General features: G+C 59.0%; 1 protein-coding gene across 8 annotated transcripts in view; it reads right to left on the reverse strand.

Annotated features, from left to right (window-relative positions):
• Positions 1-463: 463 nt before the first annotated feature.
• Positions 464-21,274, reverse strand: part of LOC113834516 (plectin) — a 67,113-nt gene continuing 46,302 nt past the window's right edge. For 7 of the 8 annotated variants that reach the window (XM_035440687.1, XM_027404150.2, XM_027404154.2 and 4 more), the window contains 26 exons: positions 21,041-21,156; positions 20,859-20,965; positions 20,650-20,769; positions 20,478-20,573; positions 20,101-20,228; positions 19,730-19,823; positions 18,873-19,027; positions 18,483-18,792; positions 18,325-18,402; positions 18,075-18,236; positions 17,782-17,886; positions 17,587-17,682; positions 17,257-17,382; positions 16,248-16,400; positions 15,985-16,139; positions 15,770-15,896; positions 15,483-15,666; positions 15,242-15,399; positions 14,946-15,124; positions 13,468-13,606; positions 13,025-13,381; positions 12,865-12,948; positions 12,578-12,682; positions 12,385-12,483; positions 8,001-11,381; positions 464-7,875 (listed from right to left, as the gene is read on the reverse strand). In XM_035440687.1, the coding sequence (XP_035296578.1) occupies positions 1,657-7,875; positions 8,001-11,381; positions 12,385-12,483; positions 12,578-12,682; positions 12,865-12,948; positions 13,025-13,381; positions 13,468-13,606; positions 14,946-15,124; positions 15,242-15,399; positions 15,483-15,666; positions 15,770-15,896; positions 15,985-16,139; positions 16,248-16,400; positions 17,257-17,382; positions 17,587-17,682; positions 17,782-17,886; positions 18,075-18,236; positions 18,325-18,402; positions 18,483-18,792; positions 18,873-19,027; positions 19,730-19,823; positions 20,101-20,228; positions 20,478-20,573; positions 20,650-20,769; positions 20,859-20,965; positions 21,041-21,156 (13,033 nt within the window). In that variant the 3' untranslated portion in view covers positions 464-1,656. The remainder of the gene's footprint in view (positions 7,876-8,000; positions 11,382-12,384; positions 12,484-12,577; positions 12,683-12,864; positions 12,949-13,024; positions 13,382-13,467; positions 13,607-14,945; positions 15,125-15,241; positions 15,400-15,482; positions 15,667-15,769; positions 15,897-15,984; positions 16,140-16,247; positions 16,401-17,256; positions 17,383-17,586; positions 17,683-17,781; positions 17,887-18,074; positions 18,237-18,324; positions 18,403-18,482; positions 18,793-18,872; positions 19,028-19,729; positions 19,824-20,100; positions 20,229-20,477; positions 20,574-20,649; positions 20,770-20,858; positions 20,966-21,040; positions 21,157-21,274) is intronic. The other variant, XM_027404149.2, reaches the window with a different exon arrangement.

A 21,274-nucleotide genomic window follows, 5' to 3' on the forward strand; every position in this document is an offset into this window, starting at 1 on the left:
AATGTGTGCTTTCATGTGTGTGATAATCTTGGATTGTGGGATCGTACTAGAAAGCCCGGGTTTTATCTGAGAAGCCTGTGAAGCTCTTGGTTGGGATCCAGACCTCCAGATCACGTGTCACAGACTCACGCTGAGTACCACACCAAAGCAAGTACAGGACCATGCGTACTTAACCGCTCTGAATGGGGTGTTCCAGGCTGTCAAGGGGGTGAGCCAAGTGACAGATCATTACCCACATGAGGCGGACCACAACAGGCTCACCTCAGTGTAGCCTGCTCCCTTCTCCACTATACCCGGCAGCCTAGCTACCACATGGGTTTTCCTGGTTGTGACGCCAAGCCTCAGCCTCTTGCCTCTACCCTGGCCAGGACACATTTGCTGGGCCCAGAGCCTGGGACAACAGCCTCTACCTTCTCACTGATACAAGACCCTCTAGGACCAATGGACAAGGTGAGACACAAAGGAAGGTTGGAATTGCTTTTATTGAGGGGCGGACACCGCAGGGCCTCCGCCCATGGTCAGGTTAGTGTTCTGCCTGGCATCTCCACCTGCCACCAGCTCAAGGTTAGTGGAACATGCAAAGCTCATTGAGGGTGGAGGCAGGGGTAGGAGCCACCAAGGCCAGGGGCTGACTGGACAGGAAGGGAGGGTGGCACTGGCCAGGTGCTAACGTCAGCACAGATGGGCCAGCCAGTGTCTCTGGGCCATGGAGAGGCCAAGGCTCCCTGGGAGAGAGGTGGACAGCAGCACCCAGAGTGGGTTTCCACAGGCTGAGGAGCCACCGGGGCCTCTGGGATAGGAGAAGTCTCAGATCCGGAGAACCCTCCAGCCCTGCCCAGACAGAAAGTCCATCTCCTACCCTGTGTCTGGGTCTTTAGGGCCTGGGTACAAGAAGGACACAGAAGGCACTTACAAGGGGAGCTGAGGCTGGAAGGCTGAAGCAGAGGCTCAGGTCTCGGGTGGGGAGTAAGTACAGGGTGGTGAACTACAAAGCGCAGCTCCAATGGCAGCTGCAGGAGCCAGGCGGGAGGCTGGGGCCAGGACCAGGCCTTATCTTCCCATGGGGAAGGGGCCTCTCTGGTCAGGCTGGAAGAGACGGCTGGCTTGGAGCCTTTCCTTCACCAGCAAGACCCAATGAATAATAGGCAGGTAATCCAGAGACACACTGGAGAGACGCAGCTGGCTCAAGACAGAGGCCTCGAGAGGCCCAAGAGCTGTCTGCTCATAGGATTGTCCCCAGGTCCCCTCAGCAGCTAGGACCAGCAGGTAGACATCCAGTGGGGTTGGCTTAGAGGTCTGGAGGCCTTTCCCAGATAGAATCCTCCCAGGAGAGACAGAGTGCCCAGCTCTGGATTCTCCAAGGCACCTAGCTGTGGTGAGTGGCAGGTGGAAAGGATCAGGGAGACCCAAGGAGAGTGAAGCGGTCACTGGGCCTGGGCCAGCCCCATTTCCCGAGACACAGGCTGTCTGGACATCAGATTGTGTGTGTGTGTGTGTGTGTGTGTGTGTGTGTGTGTGTGTGTGTTAGTCTGGTCTATTTGGTTAAATTTTAGGCACCGCTTGGGAGGAAGACACCTTTACATGTTAAAAGACCCCAGCGCCTCCACAGGGAGCCTGGCCGCATGCAGAGCGGGAGGGCAGGGTGCAGGCAGGGGGTCAGGCCACCGCAGACTCAGGACCCCCTAAAGAGGTTGAAGGCCCTGAGGCATAGCGACGGCCATAACCGGAGGAAGAGTAAGAGGAAGTCGAGAAGGTCATGGAGAAGCCAGAGCCAGTGGCATCAAAGCTGCCCCGGCGGGAGCCGGCCCGGGAGCCGGTGCGCGAACCAGTGCGTGAACCAGCGGTAGAGCCAGAGCCGCTGACACTGTAGGGACTATAGTAGCCCTTGCTGGACTGTGCTGCAGCTTCCAACAGCCTCAGCCCTGTGCCCTCCTCCACCATGCTGCGGTCCAAAGCATCCTTGTAGGAGATCTTGAGCTTGGTCTTGGGGCATGTGAGGTACTTGGAGTAGGCACTGACATCCCGCAGCTTCTGGGCTGTGCGAGCATCCACGGTGCCACGCTGCAGAGCCTCATCAAGGGGTACACGGCCAGGGGTGTCGGGCTCAATCAGACCACCTGTCAGGTACTGCACCTCCAGGAAGCGCTGGCCTGCCTCGTAGTACAGCCAGCCTTTCTTCAGGGCCTGGGCAGCTGACATCTTGGTCTTGGTGCGTGGGTCCTCAAACCCACAGAAGGCCTTCTGGGCCAGATTGATACGGTCTACCATGATCTTGTCCACCAGACCCTTGTTGACAGCCTCTGTGACTGGGAAGCGCTCACCAGTGCTGGGATCAATGATGCCCCCAGTGCAGGCCTGTGCCTCCAGCAGCCGCTGACCAGTGATGTTGTCTACCAGGTTGCGGTGCATGGCCTCCGTGATGGACACCTTCTCCAGAGTCTCTGTGTCTAGGATGCCAGCCACTGGGCCGGTCTCCTCGGTAGGATCAGACCAGGAAGCTAACTGGTTCCTAGAGACGGCAGGGCTGATGGGGTAGGAAGAAGACGAACCCACGGAGGAGGAGCGGGAACGGAAGCCACCAGCATTACCCGAGAGCATGTCAGCAAACTCAGTGATAGAAAGTGTGCCGGCACGGTATTGGTCCAGTGCTGAGCGGTCAATGAGGTTCTTGGTGATGGCGTCGTCGATGTCATACTGCCGGCCAGAGCGTCGGTCAATGATCATAGATTTGACCACGCCGTCTGAGGAGGAGATGGTGATTTCTTCCCACTCACATTCCTGCTCTGACAACTCCAAGTATGTCTGGTGGTCAATGAGGCCCTTGCGGTAGGCCTCGTACACTGACATCTCCTTGCCTGTCTCAGGGTCCACAATCACCACGCGGCGCTTGCGCACTGAAGACTTGGAGGACGTCTTCCGCTCCCGCTTCTTCTCCTTCAGTGGCAGAAGACACAGGCCAGTCTGGGGGTCAGTGATGCAGCGCTCCATCAGCTGCAGGTAAGTGAGGTTCTCCTCCGTGTTGGGGTCAAAGAAACCCTTGGTGTCATCTGAGGGATCGGTCAGGATCTCATTCATCTCCTCATCAAAGAGGCCACGCTTATAGGCCACTTCCACAGGTAGACGGTGGCTCTCCTCGGGGTCGATGATGCCACCAGTGGCGATCTGAGCCTCTAGCAGACGGATGCCGTGGTCCTTCAGGATTAGGCCCTTCTTCATGGCCTGGAAGAGGGAGATGAGTTTCCCAGAGTAGGGATCCTTGTAGCCAGTGACAGCGCGCTCAGCTGACAGCAGTTTGTCTTTGAACTCAGGGCCCACAATACCCATACGCACAGCCTCTTCCACAGTCAGCTTGAGTCCCTTGATAGGGTCAATGACATAGCCAGTGGCTGCCTGTGCTTCTAGGAGCTCAAAGGCTGTACCGGGGCGGATAATGCCCTTCTTCATGGCCTGGTACACTGAGAGCCGCTCCTTGGTAGCATCAACAAAGACTCCGGCAATGCAGCTGGTACCCTCAAGGAACTTCTGCAGGTTCTTAGTGACCTCCTCAATGGAGGTCAGGCCTTCTTGCAACTGCAGCGCCGTGGCCTCGTCCATGACCTGAGAACGCACCAGCTCCTCCACGGTAATCTGTTTACGCAGGCCTCGGAAGGTCAACTTGCGGGCATCAGAGAGAGGCAGGAGCATCTGGCCACTGTTGTCATCACGGCGGCACCGCTTGAGCAGCTGGGTGTAGCTGAGGCGCTCATCCGTGGAGGGATCCACATAGCTGCGCACCTCACTGGGCTCTGAAAGCTGGTCATGTGTGTCCTTGTTGAGGTAGCCACGTTGGTAAGCCACCTCCAGGGGGAGGTGGAAACCCAGGCGGGGGTCCACAATGCCTCCTGTGGCTAGCTGGGCATCCAGCAGCCTCAATGCCTCCTCAGCAGGGATCAGCTCCTTCTTCATGGCCTGGAAGAGTGAAATGGTCTGTTCGGTATAGGGGTCACGGTATCCAGTAACAGCCCGCTCTGCGGAAAGCAGCCGATCATGCAGCTCAGGGCCTACCAGACCCTTCCGCACAGCCTCATCCACAGTCAGCCGTTCACCCTTCACTGGGTCCAGCAGGAAGCCTGTGGCTGCCTGTGCTTCCAGCAATAAGCGGGCCACCTCAGCATTCAGCAGCCCCTTCTTAAGGGCCTGGTAGATGGTTAGCGTCTGCCTGGAGCCAGGCAGGTAGACACCGGCTACTGATCCTGTGCCATAAAGGTAGCGCCAGGCAGACTCCATCTCCAGAACTTCACGGAGGTTCTTTGTGCCTTCCCGGAAGAGGTTGTAGGTCTCAAGGGAGATGATGCGGGCCTCGTACAGGTCTTCGGCAGTGAGGCGGCGGCGCACGTAGTCATAGGAGGCCAGGTTCTGTTGGCGGATGATCTCAGTCTTCTCGATGATTTCAATGATAATGATGATCATACGCTCCTTGGTCACTCGACCAGCCTGAAAGTCAGCCATGAGCCGGGCTCGCTGATCCTCTGGGATCATGTCTGACTGCATCACCTCCCACAGGGACATGGAGGAGCCACCATGGCTGCCACCACCAGGGATGTCAATCTGCGTCTCCTCAAACGCCCTCCTAGTCTCCTCCTCAGTATACACCCGTGTGGTTTCTACCACCTCTGTCTTCTCTGCGCCTTTGAGTGGCAGGAGGCGCAGGCCTGTCTCGGGGTCCTCCACACAGCGCTCCAGCAGCTGCAGGTAAGTGAGGTTCTCATGTGTGTTGGGGTCGAAGAAGCCCTTGGTGTCATCACTTGGATCTGCCAGCACACGGTTCATTTCCTCATCAAAGTAGCCACGCTGGTAGGCCACGTCCACCGGCAGGCGGTGGCTGTGCACAGGGTCAATGATGCCCCCCGTGGCAATCTGAGCCTCCAGCAGGCGGATGGCATGCTCCCTGAGGACCAAGCCCTTCTTCATAGCCTGGAACAGTGAGATGGTGGTGCCTGAGTAGGGATCCTTATAGCCGGTGACCGCCTTCTCAGCTGACAGGAGCTTCTCATGGAGCTCAGGGCCCACTACTCCCGCCTTGACAGCCTCATGGACATACAGACGCTGGTTCCGCACAGGGTCCACTAGAAAGCCAGTGGCTGCCTGGGCCTCCAGCAGGAGTGTGGCTGTGCTGGGTGTGAGGAGGCCCCGGCGCATGGCCTCATAGATGGTTACTTTTTCCTTAGAGTCCTCCAGGTAGATGCCGGCTAGGCAGCCACTGCCTTGCAGCAGTGTCCGCACAGAGTCCACCTCTGACAGGTCTTTGACTGATGTCTTGCCATCCTTGAGCTGGTCAAACTGAGCTCTGCTGAGGATCTTGGTGGCCAAGAGCTCGCTGGCTGGCACAGGGGCACGGAGGCCACTGAAGGACAGCCGCTCCTGCCGCTGGGTCTCCACCTCCTCCACAATGGTGATGAGAATCTTGATGACCTTCTCTACAGTGACCTTGCCTGTGCGGAACTGCCGCAGCAGCTCCTGCCGCTGCTCCTCGGTGAAGTACTCAGAGCTTATGAGCTCCCACACGGTCACTGTCCTGCCCTTAAAGCTGCCCACAGGGACCTCAACTGTGGCCTTCTCCAGTGTCTCACGGGCCTGGAGCTCAGAGTAGACCTCCTCCTGTCGGGCCCGGACAGCCTTCTCTGAGACCGGCAGCAGACTCAACCCCGTCAGCTGGTCAGAATGGCACCGCTGCTGGAGCTGGCTGTAGGTGACTGGCTCCTGGCTGCTGGGGTCAAGGTAGACTCTGGCATCATCCCTGGGTGACAACAGGGCCCTGTTGGTCTCTTTGTCCAGGTAGCCCCGGGCGTAGGCAACATCCAGGGGCACACGGTGGCTCTTGCTGGGGTCTACAATGCCACCAGTGGATAACTGGGCATCCAGCAGGCGCAGGCCCTGTTCTCGGGGGATGAGACCCTTCTTCAGGGCCTGGAACAGTGAGACACTTTGTCCTGAGTAGGGATCCCTATAGCCTGTCACAGCCTTCTCAGCTGACAAGAGCTTCTCATGCAGCTCAGGGCCTACTAGGCCAGCACGCACCGCCTCATCCACAGTCAGCCGGGCACTAGTGGCGGGGTCAATGATGTGCCCAGTGCCAGCCTGGGCCTCCAGCAAGGCCACAGCCACGTCTGGCTGCAGCAAGTCTTTCTTCAAGGCCTCATAGATGCTCAGCTTCTGCCCTGCTTCTTCCAGCCACACACCGGCAATGACGTTGGCACCCCGCAGGGCCCGTCTCACGCTGTCTGCCTCAGCCACCTCCCGCACAGAACGCTCACCCCTCTGCAGCTGCTGGTAGAGTTCCTGGTTAATGACCCCGCTCTCCAGTAACTCTGCGGCAGGCACAAGGGCACGGAGGCCCTCGAAGCAGAGCTGGCCCTTGCGCTCGTGCTCCTCCACCACCGTGATGACAATCTTGATGATCTTCTCCACCGTGATGCGGCCCGTCCGGAACTGCCGCAGCAGATCCCGGCGCTGCTCTGCTGTGAAGTACTCTGAGTTGATGATCTCCCAGATGGTCACAGTCTTGCCCTGGAACTTGCCAAATGGCGCAGACACAGTAGCCTTCTCAAAGACGTCACGGGCCTCTGTGTCCGTGTACACCAGCTCACCACCCTTGGCAGCCTCATCTGTGAGTGGCAGGAGGCGCAGGCCGGTCTCGGGGTCCTCCACACAGCGCTCCAGCAGCTGCAGGTAGGTGAGGTTCTCGTGCGTGTTGGGGTCGAAGAAGCCCTTGGTGTCATCGCTTGGGTCAGCCAAGATGCGGTTCATCTCCTCGTCAAAGTAGCCACGCTGGTAGGCCACGTCCACGGGCACACGGTGGCTGTGCACAGGGTCGATGATGCCGCCCGTGGCAATCTGGGCCTCCAGAAGGCGGATGCCGTGGTCCCTGACGATGAGGTCCTTCTGCATGGCCTGGAAGAGGGAGATCTGCTCCCCCGTGTAGGGGTCCTTGTAGCCGGTGACGGCCCGCTCAGCAGACAAGAGCTTGTGGTGCAGCTCAGGACCCACGACACCCTCCTTCACGGCCTCATTGACAGTCAGACGCCGGTTCCACACAGGGTCCAGCAGGAAGCCTGAGGCCGCCTGGGCCTCAAGAAGGATAAGAGCTGTTCCGGGGCTCAGCAGCTGCCTCTGCAGGGCTGTGTAGACACTCAGCTTCTCATTGGTGGGCTTTAGCAGCAGTCCTGCAATGCTGCTGCGGCCCTTCAGGTACTGGTGCACATCTTCCCTCTGCGAGAGCTCAGCCACTGTGGTGTGGCCCTGTGCCAACCTCTGCAGTTCCTCCATGCTCAGAATGCCTGCTTCCTGCAGCTGCTGAGCTGGCACCTTCTGACGCAGCCCCTCGAAGGTGTGCTCAGGTTCCACCTCGACGGATGGGCCATCCAGTGCATCGCGGCCATTGGGCAGGGCTTTTGCTGCAGCAGCCTGAGTGGCAGCAATCTCCTCAGAGTGTGCCAGGGCGGCCCGGTGCTCTTCCTCCAGGCGCTGCAGCCGCTCTCGCAGCCTCTGGTTCTCCTCAGCCAGCAGCTTCTCCTGCTGCTGCCGCTGCTGCTCCAGATGCTGCAGCTCCTCCTGCTTGCGCCGCACGGCCTCCTCTGCCTCGCACTGCCGCCTCCTGGCCTCCTCCATGCTGGCCACCAACTCCTGTTTCTCCTGCTCCATCTGCTGCTGCTGCCGCTGCTGCTCCTCCCGTAGCTGCTGTGCTTTTGCCACTTCATCCTGGAACAGCTGTTCCAGCTTGGCCTTTTCCTGCTCGATGAAGCGTTCCCGTTGGACCAGGCTATCCTTCTCAGAGAGGAAGCTCTTCTGCAAGGCCTGTGTCTCCTGCAGTATCTGCTCCTGCTGCACGGTCTGCATCTGTGGGGGATGGGAAAGGAGGTTAGCTCTCAGGGAGGATGGAGACCCAGAAGCACTCACCACCAAAGGCAGACCCTCCCTGCCACCCAGCCCGCCCTTCTGCCAGTGAGGAGGGAGGGCGGTACCTCCTCAGACTTGAGCTGCAGCAATTTGGCCTCTTGCTTGAGCTTCTCCTTCTCCCGCTCCAGCTCAGCAATGGCCTCCCTCAGACGCTCGGCATCGTGATCACTCTGTTGTCGCTGGATCTCCAGTGTCTGCACCAATGTCACTTTCTCCTGTGTGGCCAGTTCGGTGCGGTGCAGCTTTTCACCAATCTCTTCAGCCTGCTTCCGGAAGCGCTGGGCATCCTCCTCTGCACGGGCCTGAGCCCGGCTCATCTCGGCCATGCGCAGCTTGAGGCGTTCAGCCTCCGCACTCATTTCCAGCTGCCGCTGCCTCTCCGCCTCCAGCGTGCGCTGGAAACCCTGCGTCTCCTCTACCAACTGCTGCGCCATCTGCTCCTTGTCTTCCTGCAGCCGCCGGGCCTGCTCCTGTGCAAGCTCCTTCTGCTGCTGTAGCAGCTCGGCCTCCGCCTTAAGCCTCGTGGCTTCCTGTACGGCCTGCATCTTTTCCTTGAGCATCTTCTCCGCCAGGGCCCGCTGCTGCGCCAGGTCCTCCTCTGCCAGCTGCCGCAGCCGTGCCGCCTCCTGGGCAGCCACACTCAACCGTGCAGCCTCCTCCGCCACCTGTTTCATCTTCTCAGCCTCCTCCTCCAGGAAGCGCTGTGTGTTGTCCTTGTCTCGCAGGATGAGTGCCCGGTTTTCGGCTTCAATGCGAGCCTTGAGCTTGCCCAGCTCCTCCATCTGCACGCGAACGGAGAAGAGCTCCTCCTCTACCTGGCTACGCTGCCGGGCTGCCTCGGTCACCTCGGCCTTCAGCCGCTGCAGCTCCTCATCCAGGATGCTCTTCTGGTGGTCAGTCTCCTCTAGCTGCAGCCTGAGAGCAGTCAGCTCCTGCTCCACCTGGGCCTTCTGCCGCAGCGTCTGCTCTGCAAACCGCTTGTGCTTCTCCATCTCTGCATCGGCCGCTTGCTTCTGCTTCAATGCCGCCTGCTCGGCCTGTGCCCGACGCGCTGCCTCCTGCTCGGCCTCCTTACGCAGCTTCTCTGCCGCGGCCTGGGCCTGAGCCTGGGCCTGGGCCTGCTCCTCCGCTGACTGCTTCAGCCGCTCCGCCTCCTCCACTTGTTTCCGCGACTGTGCTGCCTCCCGTTCTGCCTGCTCCCGCGCCTCCTCTGCCTCCTCGGCAGCCCGCCGCGCTGCCTCCGCCTCACTCCGCAGCCGCTCCAGCATGCTCTGCTCTTGCTGAAGAGTCTGCTGCAGCTCCGCTTCCCGCTGCTGCACCACAAAGGCGTGCGCTTTCTCCTCTGCCTGCAGTCGTTTCTGGGCGGCCTCCTGGGCCAGCTGCAGCTGCCTTGCGGACTCCTGCTCTGCCCGTTCTCGCAGGCGCCGCGCTTCCTCCACCTTGGCCTTGAGCCGCTCGACTTCCTCCAGGGCAACCTTGCGCTGCCGCGCAGCTTCCTCCTCAGCGGCCAGGCTCTTCTGCACACGTTCCTCCGCCTCCCGGCGCCTCTGCTCCTCCTCGGCCGCCAGCTGCCGCTGCCGAGCGGCCTCCTGCTCTGCCTGCTCCTTGCTGCGCATTGTGTCCTCGGCATTGCTGCGAATGCGCCCCAGCTCCAGCTCCAGTTCTGCCTTGCCGGCGGCAGCTTTCTCAAAGCTCACCTTCAGTGCCATGATCTCCTCTTCCACCTGCCGCCGCTGTCGCAGCGTGTCCTCCACCAACCCCTTTTGCCGCTCCAGCTCACTCTCTGATGCCTTGCGCAGCTGGGCCAGGCGCTCCTCTATGTCAGCCTTGTGCAGTGCGGCCTGCTCCTCCAGACGCCGCCGCTGGAAGGCCTCATCTTCAGCCAGGCGCCGTAGGCGCTCATTCTCGGCCTCCTTCTCTTTGAGTGCAATCTCTGCCTCTGTCTTGAGCCTTGTGGCCTCACTAATGGCAGCCAGCTTCTCAGTGAGCACTCGCTCTGCCTCGGCCCGTTGACGCGCTGCATCCTCCTCGGCCAGCTGCCGCTGCCGCTTGGCCTCCTCAGCCAGGGCGCGCAGACGGGCAGCCTCCTCAGCCAGCTCCCTAAACCGGTCGGCCTCAGCCTCTAGCCTCTGCTTAGACTTCTCGCTGGTAGAACGAGACTCTTCCTCAGCTCGCGCCTTGCTGGCCAGCAGTACCTCCATCTCGGCCCGCACTTTGGCCAGCTCGGCCTCCAGCTCCTGGCGCTTCTGCGTGGCTGCCGCCGCTTCCCGCTGCAGCCGGGCCAGCTCCTCTTCCAGCAGCTGCCTTTGCTGTTCGCCCTGCTCCGTCTCAGCCCGCAGGCGGATCAGCTCCTGCTCTGCAGCCAGGCGCTGCTGCGCGGTGCCCTCCGCCAGCTGTCGCTGCTTCTCCAGCTCCTGCTCAGCCAGCTCTCGCTGCCGCACGGCCTGTTCCTCTGCCTTGCCACGCCGCCGGGCCTCACGCTCTGCCTCTTCCTTCTGCTTCTCCGCGTCGGCCTGCGCCAGACTCTTCTGCTGCGCCACCTCTTCCGCTTGTAGCCGCAGCCTAAGTGCTTCGTTGGCCTTCAGCTGCCAGCGCTCCAGCTCCCGCTCAGCCTCCTCACGGGCTCGTTCGGCCTCGGCTTGCTGCTGTGCCCGCCGCTCGGCCTCCTCCCGCAGCTGTGCCACTGTCACGTGCTCTTCCTGCAGCGTGCGCTCCAGCTGTGCTGTCTTCTCTGCAAAGGATGCGCGCTTGCTCTGCAGCTCCACCTCTGCGCTGCGCTGCGCTGTCTCCAGAGCCACCTGCACTTGGCGGGCCCGCTCTGCCTCAGCTTGGCGCAGCCGCCGCTCAGCCTCCTCGGCCTGCAGTCGCAGTTCCTCCAGGGCCTGCAGGGCCCGCTGCTTCTCCCGAGCCGCCTCAGCTTCAGCCTGTACGCGCAGGGCCAGCTCGGCCTCCGCCTGCCTTTTGCGCTGGCTCTCGTCTTGCACCTGCCTCCGCAGGCGTTCGGCCTCCTCCTGGGCCTGCCGCTTCTGCGCTTCTGCCTCCTCTGCCCGCGCGCGCAGAGCCTGGAGCTCGTCCTCTGCCCCTCCACGCTGCCTCTCAGTTGTCTCCAGCTGCAGGCGCACTACACGGATCTCTTCCTCAATGCGCAACCGGCTGCGTTCTGCAGCCTCCACCTGTTGGGCCTTGGCTTGGATCTCTGCCTCTGAGCTCTGCCGAAGATGCTGCAGCTCCTCTTGGATGCTGCGCTTCTGTTGCTGGGCATCCACCGCTGCCTCCTCACGCCGCGCCACCTCCTCTTGCATGCGCCGCTGCAGTTCTTGTGCTTCCAGCTCTGCCTGTGCCTTAGCCTGGGCATGTGCCTCAGCTAGCTGCCGCTGCTTCTCCAGCGCAGCCTCTACCTCAGCCAGTCGCTCACGCTCCTCTGCCCGCTGTTGCTCAGCCAGCCTCTGCGGCGGCAGCAGAGAGAGGAAGAGAACCAGAGACAGCGTGAGCGTGAGCGTCGGGAGGGTGCCAGGCATCCACGTGACATGGACGGTACTACCACAGTTCACTTGGACAGCACAATTTGGGGGGAATCGGGGAGAACAGAGGTTCCAACCCAGCCAAGGAGACAGCGTGCACCCGCCCAGGATACTTGGGCAGCGAGCATAGCAGCCCCACCATGCTCACCAGCCTGGGGAAGGAGGCCCAGGCGTCCTCCCCTCTTCCCGCAGACAGGCGACGGAGACAGACGGATAGGGAGAGAGGGAGAGAAGAGAAAGCAAAGCAGGAGGCTCGCAGGGCCTGCAAGCCATACCCACCATACCATAGCCCTGCCTGAATTCTACCAGACCCTCTCAGGCTTGGTTCCCACCACAAGTACCCTCTCCCCTCGTGGGGAGGGGAGCTGTTCCCAAAGCCCGATGGGGTGGGGGCATCATGAAGCAGGCAAAGTGGGGACAGCTGTGCAGACCAGAGCCAGCACAGAAGGCCTCCCAAGCTGGCAAACAGGAGCAAGGAGGAGGTAGGGCTACAGGCAAGCCAACAAGGCCACCTGGGGTATAGGGAACTAGATAGATGGCACCATGCCTGGCCAAGTTACTCTGAGATGCCTCTCTCCAAACCCCATAACCACATACACCAACTCTTCCTAGGGCAAGACCCAGTGACACCAGCACAATCCTCAGGAAGAGCACGTATGAGAGTCAGAAGGATGCATGTAGGAACACTCGCCAATGAGAAAGGGTGCACTAGCCACCAGGCGGAGAGCAGAGCTGAGCCAGATCAAGGTGGGGGCCACAAGGAAGGGCGACCCAGGGAGCAGTGCTGGGGTGGGGTATTGAGCAGCACTGCGCATGGGGCATGGAGTGAACTGTAATAAGTGAGTGGTCCCTGACAGGTTCCTATGGGCTGCATTTGAAACCAGGAAAAGGGGCTTCCCCCACCCTGTCCACAAGGCCCCAGGCCTACCTCTTCCTCTTCCATGCGGCGCAGTGTCTCACTGATAAACTTGATGTACTGACTTGTGAGTGTGGTCAGCTCACTGTAGCGTGTACGCAGATCCACATACTGGGAGAAAGGAGAAAGCCAATCAATGACCAAGAGCCCCCTGAGGCCCACCTAGCCCCTTGCTCAGTTGAGGCTTGGCCCAACTCAATCCTACCTCTTGGATGACACTCTCTGATCCAGACTGAACCTTAGGCTTCTTGGCTGGGGAGGCCACGGGCTCAAGCTGTGCCTTGTAGGTGACCAGCTGGAGCTCATAGTCCTATAGACACACAACGTAGTCAGCTGCCAGCTCTATACACTCCTGGGCCTGATCCCCCAAGCTGCCTCACAGGCTTTCTCTGTCACAGCCCGGGCTTGGGAGAGTCACTCAAGAACCCAATGCCTGCAATTGGCAAGTGTGCCCCAGTTTTGAGTTTTAGAGCTGGCAGTGGGAGGCCTCACCTTGATGGCATTGATGTACTGCTTGGCAAACCTCTGGCACTCCTCAACCTTCTCACCGTGACGCTCAATCTCTTCCAGCAGGGCCTGAGGGAGGAAGGAGTTAGCACTGAGCAAGCTATTGGCTGTGCCCTATCACATGCCAAGCCTATCTGAGGCCTACCTTCTCCTGGCGCAGTTGTTCCCGTGCAGCCTGGCTGTTGGGTATCGGCACCGCCTGGATCTGTTCTTGCCGCCTCTTGGCATCCTGCAGCCAGGAACTCAGTGGGTCAGCACTCTCTCGGTAGTAGCTTAGCTGGCGACCCAGCTGTTCAAGCTCACGCTGCCGCACGTCAGTCTGAGCTAGCACAGCCTGCCAGCGCTCCAGCAACTGAGTGACACGCTCTCGCCAGCGTCCCACTTCCACATCCCGTTCACCATGCCGCTGTTGGAGCTGTTCACCAACTTTCTGTGCCCCCCGCAGTTCATCTCTTAGGGTGTCGAATACAGGCTGCTGTGCTTCTGCCTGGACCCGCAGTTTCTGTTGGGCAAGGCAAGATGGTTGCCATTTTAACACAGACTCCTACTGACCCAGCCCCCAGTGAAGCACAAGTTCCCAAATAGTACCTTCAGTGAGGCCTTGGTGGCTTCAAGCTCTTGGAGAGTGGCAGGCACAGCCTGCGCCTCCTTGAGCTGCTCCTCGTGGGCTTTCAGCACCTCCTCGGCCCCCTGGGTACCTCGAATTACCAAGCTGATGGTCTTGAGTCTAGGTAGGAGACAGCAAGACTCAGAGCCAGGAAATACATGGGCTCAAGCAACACACCCTTGATGAAGGAACAGGAGCCACTATGTACCCCCTGCTATGCCCATACCCCACTCGGCCAGAGCAGTGGTCACTTAAGCTAGAAGACCCAGAGAGAGGATACTCCAGCTAGGAGCAGGTTACAGCACCTGCAGTGTAGTCCTCAACCTCCAGCTCAAGACTTGCTGAGCAAACAGGAAGTAGGAAGGGGACCATGTGCCCAACAGAGAAGTCCTAACACTGTATTAGCATTTGTTAATAAAGGGTGGATGCAGGGGCTGGAGAGATGGCTCAGTGGTTAAGAGCACTGACTGCTCTTCCAGAGGACCTGGGTTCAATTCCCAGCACCCCATGGCAGCTCACAACTGTCTGTAATTTCCAGTTCCAGGGGATCTGACACCTTCACACAGACATACATGTATGCAGGCAAAACACCAATGCACATAAAGTAAAATTTTTTTTAAAAAGGTGGATGTACTATGTAATATAGGAAGCAATACATGCTGGAAGTAAATGCTGAAGGCACAAGGCATCTGGAAGTCAGGCCCTATGAATGTACCCATAGTGCCTCTGAATGAAAATGTGCTGAAATAAACAGAGAGAAAAGCATAGAAACGCTGCGGCTAGGCACAGGAGGATAGGCAGAAGGGGCTGGGCTCAGGAAAGGCTCTTCTTATGCCACTAAAAGCTCAAGCAAGGAAGGATCCTAAAAGGATCAAGAGGCCTGGGGGGATCTTGTCCCTCTAACGTCTCAAGCATTGCTCCAGCCATAATTGCTCCTCTTAGGTCTCCATTTTTCTCCACCAAGAAGCTCATCCGTCTCTCAAACTCACCGAGGCCCTCCATGTAGCAGACTGGTCCTTCCTCCTGAACCCGCCGTCTGGCCACACTCATGGCCTCTCTCCCTCCTTCCCTCCCATCTGGGCTCCCTTCCACTCACAACTCGCAACAACCCTGCTCCAGTTCATCTTCTCCCCTCCTTCTTCACTGGGCTGGCTCCTGGTTGTCCCCAAGTCTATGACTTCTCGGGAAACAGCACCAGCGTCCCTTTACCCCACACCTCACATCCCATTATCGAGAAGATCGACGAATATGATCTTCACAGTGCATCAGGCTCTGTGCATTTCCTACCACCTCATGCTGCTCAAGCCCACGCCCACCATCCCCTAGCCAGACTGCTCAAAGGTCCCCACTGCCACTTTACACCCCCACCCTCATCTTTCCTCTGCTCAGAATGTGTCTGGAATCGCTGCCCTCACCAGAGGAGCCTGCTGGGCCCAGGAACCTGCACAGGAACACTCACTTCTCCAAGTAGATGGCAGATAAGCTTCGGACCTGTTCCAGCTTGCCCAGGGTCAGTTCCAATTCTGAGCGCAGAGTGGGAGCAGCAGGTGATGGCTCTGGCAAGGCTAGAACCTTCTCAGCCTCAGCAGAGAGGCGGGTGACTCCCTTGCCCAGCCCTTCAACCTCAGCTTGTGTTTTCTGTAGAGAGACCAGGTAGGGACACATTGACCAGCAAAGCCTAACAACCAGCTTCCCTTGAAGGTGAGTGAGCTTGGAGTGGGTAGGAGGAGTGAGATATATGGGGACTGTGCCTGCCTGTTGCTCAACAATGCGTTGGGCACACTCCCGTGCAGGTTCTTTGTCCAGTGGTAGCCGCAGACGGTGCACAGTCCGGGTCTCACAGGCCTCCAGTTGCAACCGAATATCCTTGAGCTCTGAGATGCATTGCTGACAGCGAGACTCCTCTTGCTCACCTGGAGAAACAACCAGGTTAATCAGAAATGGACAACATACCCCTGCCTACCTGCCACACCACAGGGCCTTGCCCACCCCATACCCTGCTCTAGGCTTTGTAGTAGCTGCTGGTAGTGCTGGCTGCAAGATCCATACTCCCGTTCTGCCACCAGCCGGTCCTCGGGCCCAAAGCCACCAGCATCCTGGCTGTCTCGAAGGAAGGCCTGGTAGTGCAACTCCAGGTTACGCAGAGCTTGGCGCTGCTCCTCTGGCTTCAGTGTGCGGAACTGGAGGTGACACACATCATTGAGAATGGGGCCAGGCCAGCTGGTGCCCACAAGACACCACCTCCCATCCTTCCCAGTACCCATGGCCAGTGTGCAATCCTACCGTGACGAGGGACCAGGACCGGATGAGCTGTATGTCACGACTGAGACTCTGCCATGCCAGAAGGCTCTTCATGTCCACGTGAATCTGGTGCCACAGTGTAACCAGGGCCTGATGCTGGGCCTCCAGTCTAGGAGACAAGGACCATGTTCAGGGGGATCTAGAACCCTCCTCACTGTCCACAACCCCCCTACAGCTGTGAACCCTTGGTCACCCACCTAGTGACAGCTTCCTGGGCCTCCTGGTTGGGTGGTGGCACAAGAAAGCACACTGAAGGCACAGCAGCCTCACTGCTGGAACCGCTGAGCACCTTCCAGTGGAAAGACTGGGCAGGACCCACTAGCTGGCACTGGTCACCCTTGTGTACAGTCACCTGGGATTGTCAGAGCAGTAAGCAATGTAGGCAAAGAAAACCATGCCCTGGCGGAACCATACCTCCCACCCCCATCCCGGCTTGGGCACTGCCTAGCGCAGCTCTTACCTCCACCTGCTTATAATCACACACAGCCACCAGGGGCACATGGGCCCGCACCGGGTGAGCAGGGTTGCGTGGCTTCAACTGCACAATGGCCTTGGCCCTCTTGGCCAGGCCTGAGAGGTGCCCCTTGTACTCGTTCAGCTGCTCCTTCTCGTCCTGTGGGGAGGGGGAGGCTCAGGGTCAACCCATGTAGCTCCAGATGCAGAGACACCTGGCCCAGAAAGCAGCAGACTGTCTGGGGAGGCTTTGGATGCTGGGAATGAGGGCACTTCAAGGCAGGTACAGTTGCAAGAGGGTACAGGCCTCCACAAGTTGATTCCATTGATCTCCTTCCTTCCAAGCAAGACTAGGTACCCCATCCCTACCCTAGGCTACACCTACATCCTCTAAAGAAGGGGTAGGGCCTACTTATGAGCCGGCCCCTGCAATGACCTCACCCCTACTCCCTCCCCTTCTAGTTGTAGAAGAAAGTCATCCTCCTCCCCTGTCTAACCTGTCTAAGGGATGGGATGGGAGAACAAACTTCACCAAGAACAGTTCAAGGACAGAGTCCATCCTGGAGCACCTGGCCCTCTCCCATCCTCTCAGGTAAGTACTGTAGCTGGCTCAGTCCTTGCAGATCATAGAACCAGCTTCCTCCTCTCCCCTCTGCCTCTCCCTATCCAGAGAGCTGAGACTATTGTAGATACCCCCACCACACCCCAGTGGATAAGGTTACCACATCCAGCTGCCCAGCTGCCATTCACGGCCCTACAGCTATGCCTGCTTCAGTCATCAGGCCATGATGTCAATGTCTATTCACCACAGGGCTGGTGACAGCTCCACTCAGGTAGACTCTAAGGTCTGGGGCTCATGCCAGCCCACCAACCTGTCACCGTTTTTCCGTCTGCTGTACACCTGCACCCTGTGTGTCTCCTTAGCCCTGTTGGGCCTTCTATCCCATCCACAGGTACCCACACAGCCCATGTTCCATCCAGTCTGTCCCTCTGTTCCTTGTTCGTGTCTGCCTCACCTGGGCATCCTGCAGCAGGTCCTCCAGCCTGGTGACGGTGATGGAGCGGTCACAGCTGTACTTCCTGCGCATTGTCTCCTGTAGCTTCTGCAACTGTTCCTCAGCCTCCCGAACATCTGAGAAGAACTGGGACAGCAGAAGGGGTCACACAGGGCTGACAGGCCCAAACCCTGGGCAAGCATAGTACAAGAAGCCACACCGGAGGGAGGGCAGAGGTGCTGGAACCCCACAGGAGGACTAGCAGCCAGGGCTACACATGTCAGGTACGACGGGGGCTCTTCCAGAGCACTGCAGCCAAGCCACAGGAGAGAGAGAGGCTCTAGTCCTTACCTTAAAGTAGGCTGTGTTCTCTTTCAAGTGTGCTTCAATGCAGCAACACAGCTGGAGCATCCAGCTCCACTGGGTCTGCAAGGCAGCCTGGAAGGACTGTAGACAAGACGGTCCTTAGGCCCCACCCCCACACCACCAGTCCCATTGCCCCACCCCCACCGATGGTCATAAGGTTCCCTGAAGCCTGGCCCCCACCTCCACTGTGGGCCGGGCAGGATGGTCTTCCCGCAGCAGCCGGTCTCCAGTATTCTGGATCTCCTTGATCTTCTTTTCCTTCATTTCCAGCTCACGCATCAGGGCCTGACAAAAAGGGAAGGGGCGTCAGGGACAATTTCGGGAAGGCTGTAAATGCAATGCAAGTCCCACGCCCATCTTCACAGAGCCCTGAGGCTGAACTCAAGGGGCTCCCAACGGTGGGAGACAAAACGGGTGTGAGTGGGAAGGGCGCAGGTGGACATGGCAGCCCTGTGAAGAAAACGCTGCCTCACCGAGTAACTCTCCTTCTTGGCAGCCATGTTGGTGTTTCGGTCACTCCAATCAAAGCCCACTTCCTCTTCTTCCTTCTCATTCAGCCACATCAACTCCTTGGTAGCAGCCGCCACAAACCCGTGCAAGCTCTCCAGGGACCGGAGGCGGGCCTTGGAGGAGTTCTTTAAGTAGGAAAGAATGAGTCAGCTGACTGCTGCTGCTGCCTACCCCTCCCAGCCACCTGCAGCCCCCACCCCACCCCCCACTCACCAGCAGCTTTGCGTATTGTAGGTCTAGGCGGCCCAGACAGTCTCGGTAGGCACCCCGGGTGGCAGGGGAGAGCTGGCTCTGCAAAAGATACAAGTAGTAAGGTCTGCGGTGCCTGGGCCTGGCCCACAACCATTGCCTACCCCAAGTGTACGGCTTACCTCATCATTCCGTGCCCGCTCGATCTTGGCGCGAAACTCCTCAATAGACTGATGCATGCCTCGGTGGCTGCCCAGCTGTGCCTCCACACTAGGCAAATCCACACCCCACTCAGCACTGTCTATTCGACGCTGGTTCTCCTCTACCCATGCCAGCAGGTCTTGCAGGTAGCGTAGTGTAGAGTCCTCTAGCTCTGGGCGCCTCTGTGTAGTCTGCAGGGTCACTTGGGTCACAGGGGCAGCCACTCCTGCCTTCAGCCGGAGGTTGTACTCAGTGCGGATGGCTACCAGGCGCTCATGCAGACGATACACCCTGAGAGGGCACCAGAGTTGGGAAGAGGGTCAGATGGATCTCAGGCCTCCTAACCCACCCTTCCCAGGTATGGTGCCTACCTCCGGTACATCTGTTCACCCTGTGGATGGCGCCCATCTTTAAGGGTCTGCACATCATTGAACAACAGCCGGATCATACCATCAGCCTTATCCAGGTCTCGCTCCACTTCCCCGGCCCGCTGAGCCACCTTGCCTGAGGCCAGCAGCCGAATATCCTGAAAGATGATCCTGTGTGACTTGGTCTGGCTGACTCTCCTACTCACTGCCTACAGTTCTCAACCAAGGCTGCCCCTTCACCGGCTTCCCCAGCCTAAGATCAAGGTCCTGTCTGGCTCACAGCCTTGGAATCCCCGTTCTTTCCTTCCCTTCCTGGCAATCCCACATATCTTACTAGCATGCTTCTAGACAAATCTGTATCAGTTCTCTGGGGAATCGGGATCCATCCAAAAGATTCCCACTAGGTCCAAGGACAGAGACTGCCACAGCTTTGTACACAGAGTCCCTCCGTCATCTACCACACAACCTCTCCCACCCAGGCCCACACAGCCCTGGGCCTTCTGGGCCCCAGGGCACTTATCCAACAATGAGGCTGGGGTCTCCCCACTTCCCATTTCCAGAAGAGGGAGGGGGTGAAGGAAAGAGGGCCACTCTGGAATGAGGCAGGGAGGCAGAGTCCTGCCTAGTGGCCAGAAGTCAGCTCTGTTCATAAAAGGAGGTCAGAGTTGGCAGCAAACCAGAAGGGCCTGGATTTCCCGCCCTAGTGCCACACCCTGCGCCCATAGCCCAGCAGGCCACAGCCCTGGCTGCAGAGTAAGCAGCTCAGAGCTCCTCCTACCTCCCTCAGGCCTGGAGGGGTGCCCACCCCACCCTTACCCTGCCACCCCGCCCACTTGCCCCGCCTCTCCTCTCCCCCTCACCGACTGCAGTAGGGAGTCAGCCTGGTTCAGCTGTTCCTCACACAGCCCAGCCTCCATCTGCAGTTTGCTCACAATTCGCTGAAGACACTCCAGCCTATGAACCAGATCACCCCAAAGCCCCACAGTGAGTCACTGGGCCCACCACACTCCAGCACCATAGAGTGGCTCCCCTCTGCTCTAGCCTCACTGCCTGCCTGGGGCGTACTGTCCTGCTGGTCCCGAGCACTGGAGCTTAGTTGGATTCCCCAGCCTGGTGGGGGGGGGGGGTTTCCTCCTCAGGCAATGACTCACCCTGGGGTGGTTCCCCTGCCACCGCAGGGCCCCACCCGCCTGCTGCCTCCCACACTGCCACCACCCTCCACATGGCCCACCTCTCAAACTCGCTCCGGAGTTGCTTCTCCCGCTCCAGGATGGCCACATGCAGCTTGCCCCATTCCTTTTCCACATCTAGCGGGTGGTAGCCAGGAGGAATCTTGAGCTGGCCTGCTTGTACTGCCCCCTGTGAACAGGGACAAGCTCAGGCCTGAACTGGACACAAGGACTCCCGGATGCTCATCTCCTCCACAACCTGGTACAACTTTGGTCCCTAAGCACTAGGCAAGGTCAAGCTATACTTGAGAGACATCGACTCTGGGGCTCATGGAGACCTCAATTTATCTACCCAGGGAATATCTGGCCCTCATACCCCCAGGTAGCCCAAAAAACAGTAGACACCCCACTCACTTCCCGTAGGAGGGCCTAACTTTACCTCCAAAGACTGATAGATGCCTTTGGACCGGTTCTTGTCTGCCTCCTTGGCCGGGAGCTCTGTCTCCTTGAACTTCAAAAACTGGCACCACAGGATCTATGGAGACACGGGGTGTCAGCCGCTCGCTACACCAAGACAACCCAAGGATACCAGCCCAAGTAAGCAGACCCACCTCAATCTCCTCAAAGCTGGAGGGGAACTTGCGCTCCTCAAAGGCAGCTGTATGATGCCGGATCCACTGCAGAAGCAGCAACACAAGCTCCCGGTACTCCTGCCAGCGAAGCTGCAGCTCCTATGAGCAAAGGAGTGAGCAAGCAGCCATCAGGGTCTTGGGTTCTAGGCTGAGGCCCACCTTTCACCCATCGTGGGCGACCCACTCACATTGGCTCTCACCCCATCCTGTGCGCCAGGCACACGGGGCATGGCATCATACAGGGATGAAACATAGGTGATGATAGACTTCTCATCAGGCTGAGGGACATCCACATCTGTAGAGGAAGCCTGGTTCAGTGGGGCTCAAGCAGCAAGGGTGAAGATGGGGCCAGCCAGTGAGTAGTTCATACCTTCTGGGTCCAGTAGCCTTGTAACTCCCAGGTCCCGCTCTGCCACCGAGAAAGCCTGGTCTAGGTTCTCCAGATTGGTCTGACGATAGACTTTGTTCATATCGATGAGCATGGGCCTGCAGGCAAGTGGGGATGGGAGGCGGGGGCAGAGACACCCACTGAGCAGGGCTATATAGACACATTCCTTCAGACATCCTAGCAAACAGAGCCCGGCCCCATACCCTCCTAAAGACA

Source organism: Cricetulus griseus, chromosome 2 (genome assembly GCF_003668045.3).
Source record: "Cricetulus griseus strain 17A/GY chromosome 2, alternate assembly CriGri-PICRH-1.0, whole genome shotgun sequence".
Lineage (NCBI taxonomy): Eukaryota > Metazoa > Chordata > Mammalia > Rodentia > Cricetidae > Cricetulus > Cricetulus griseus.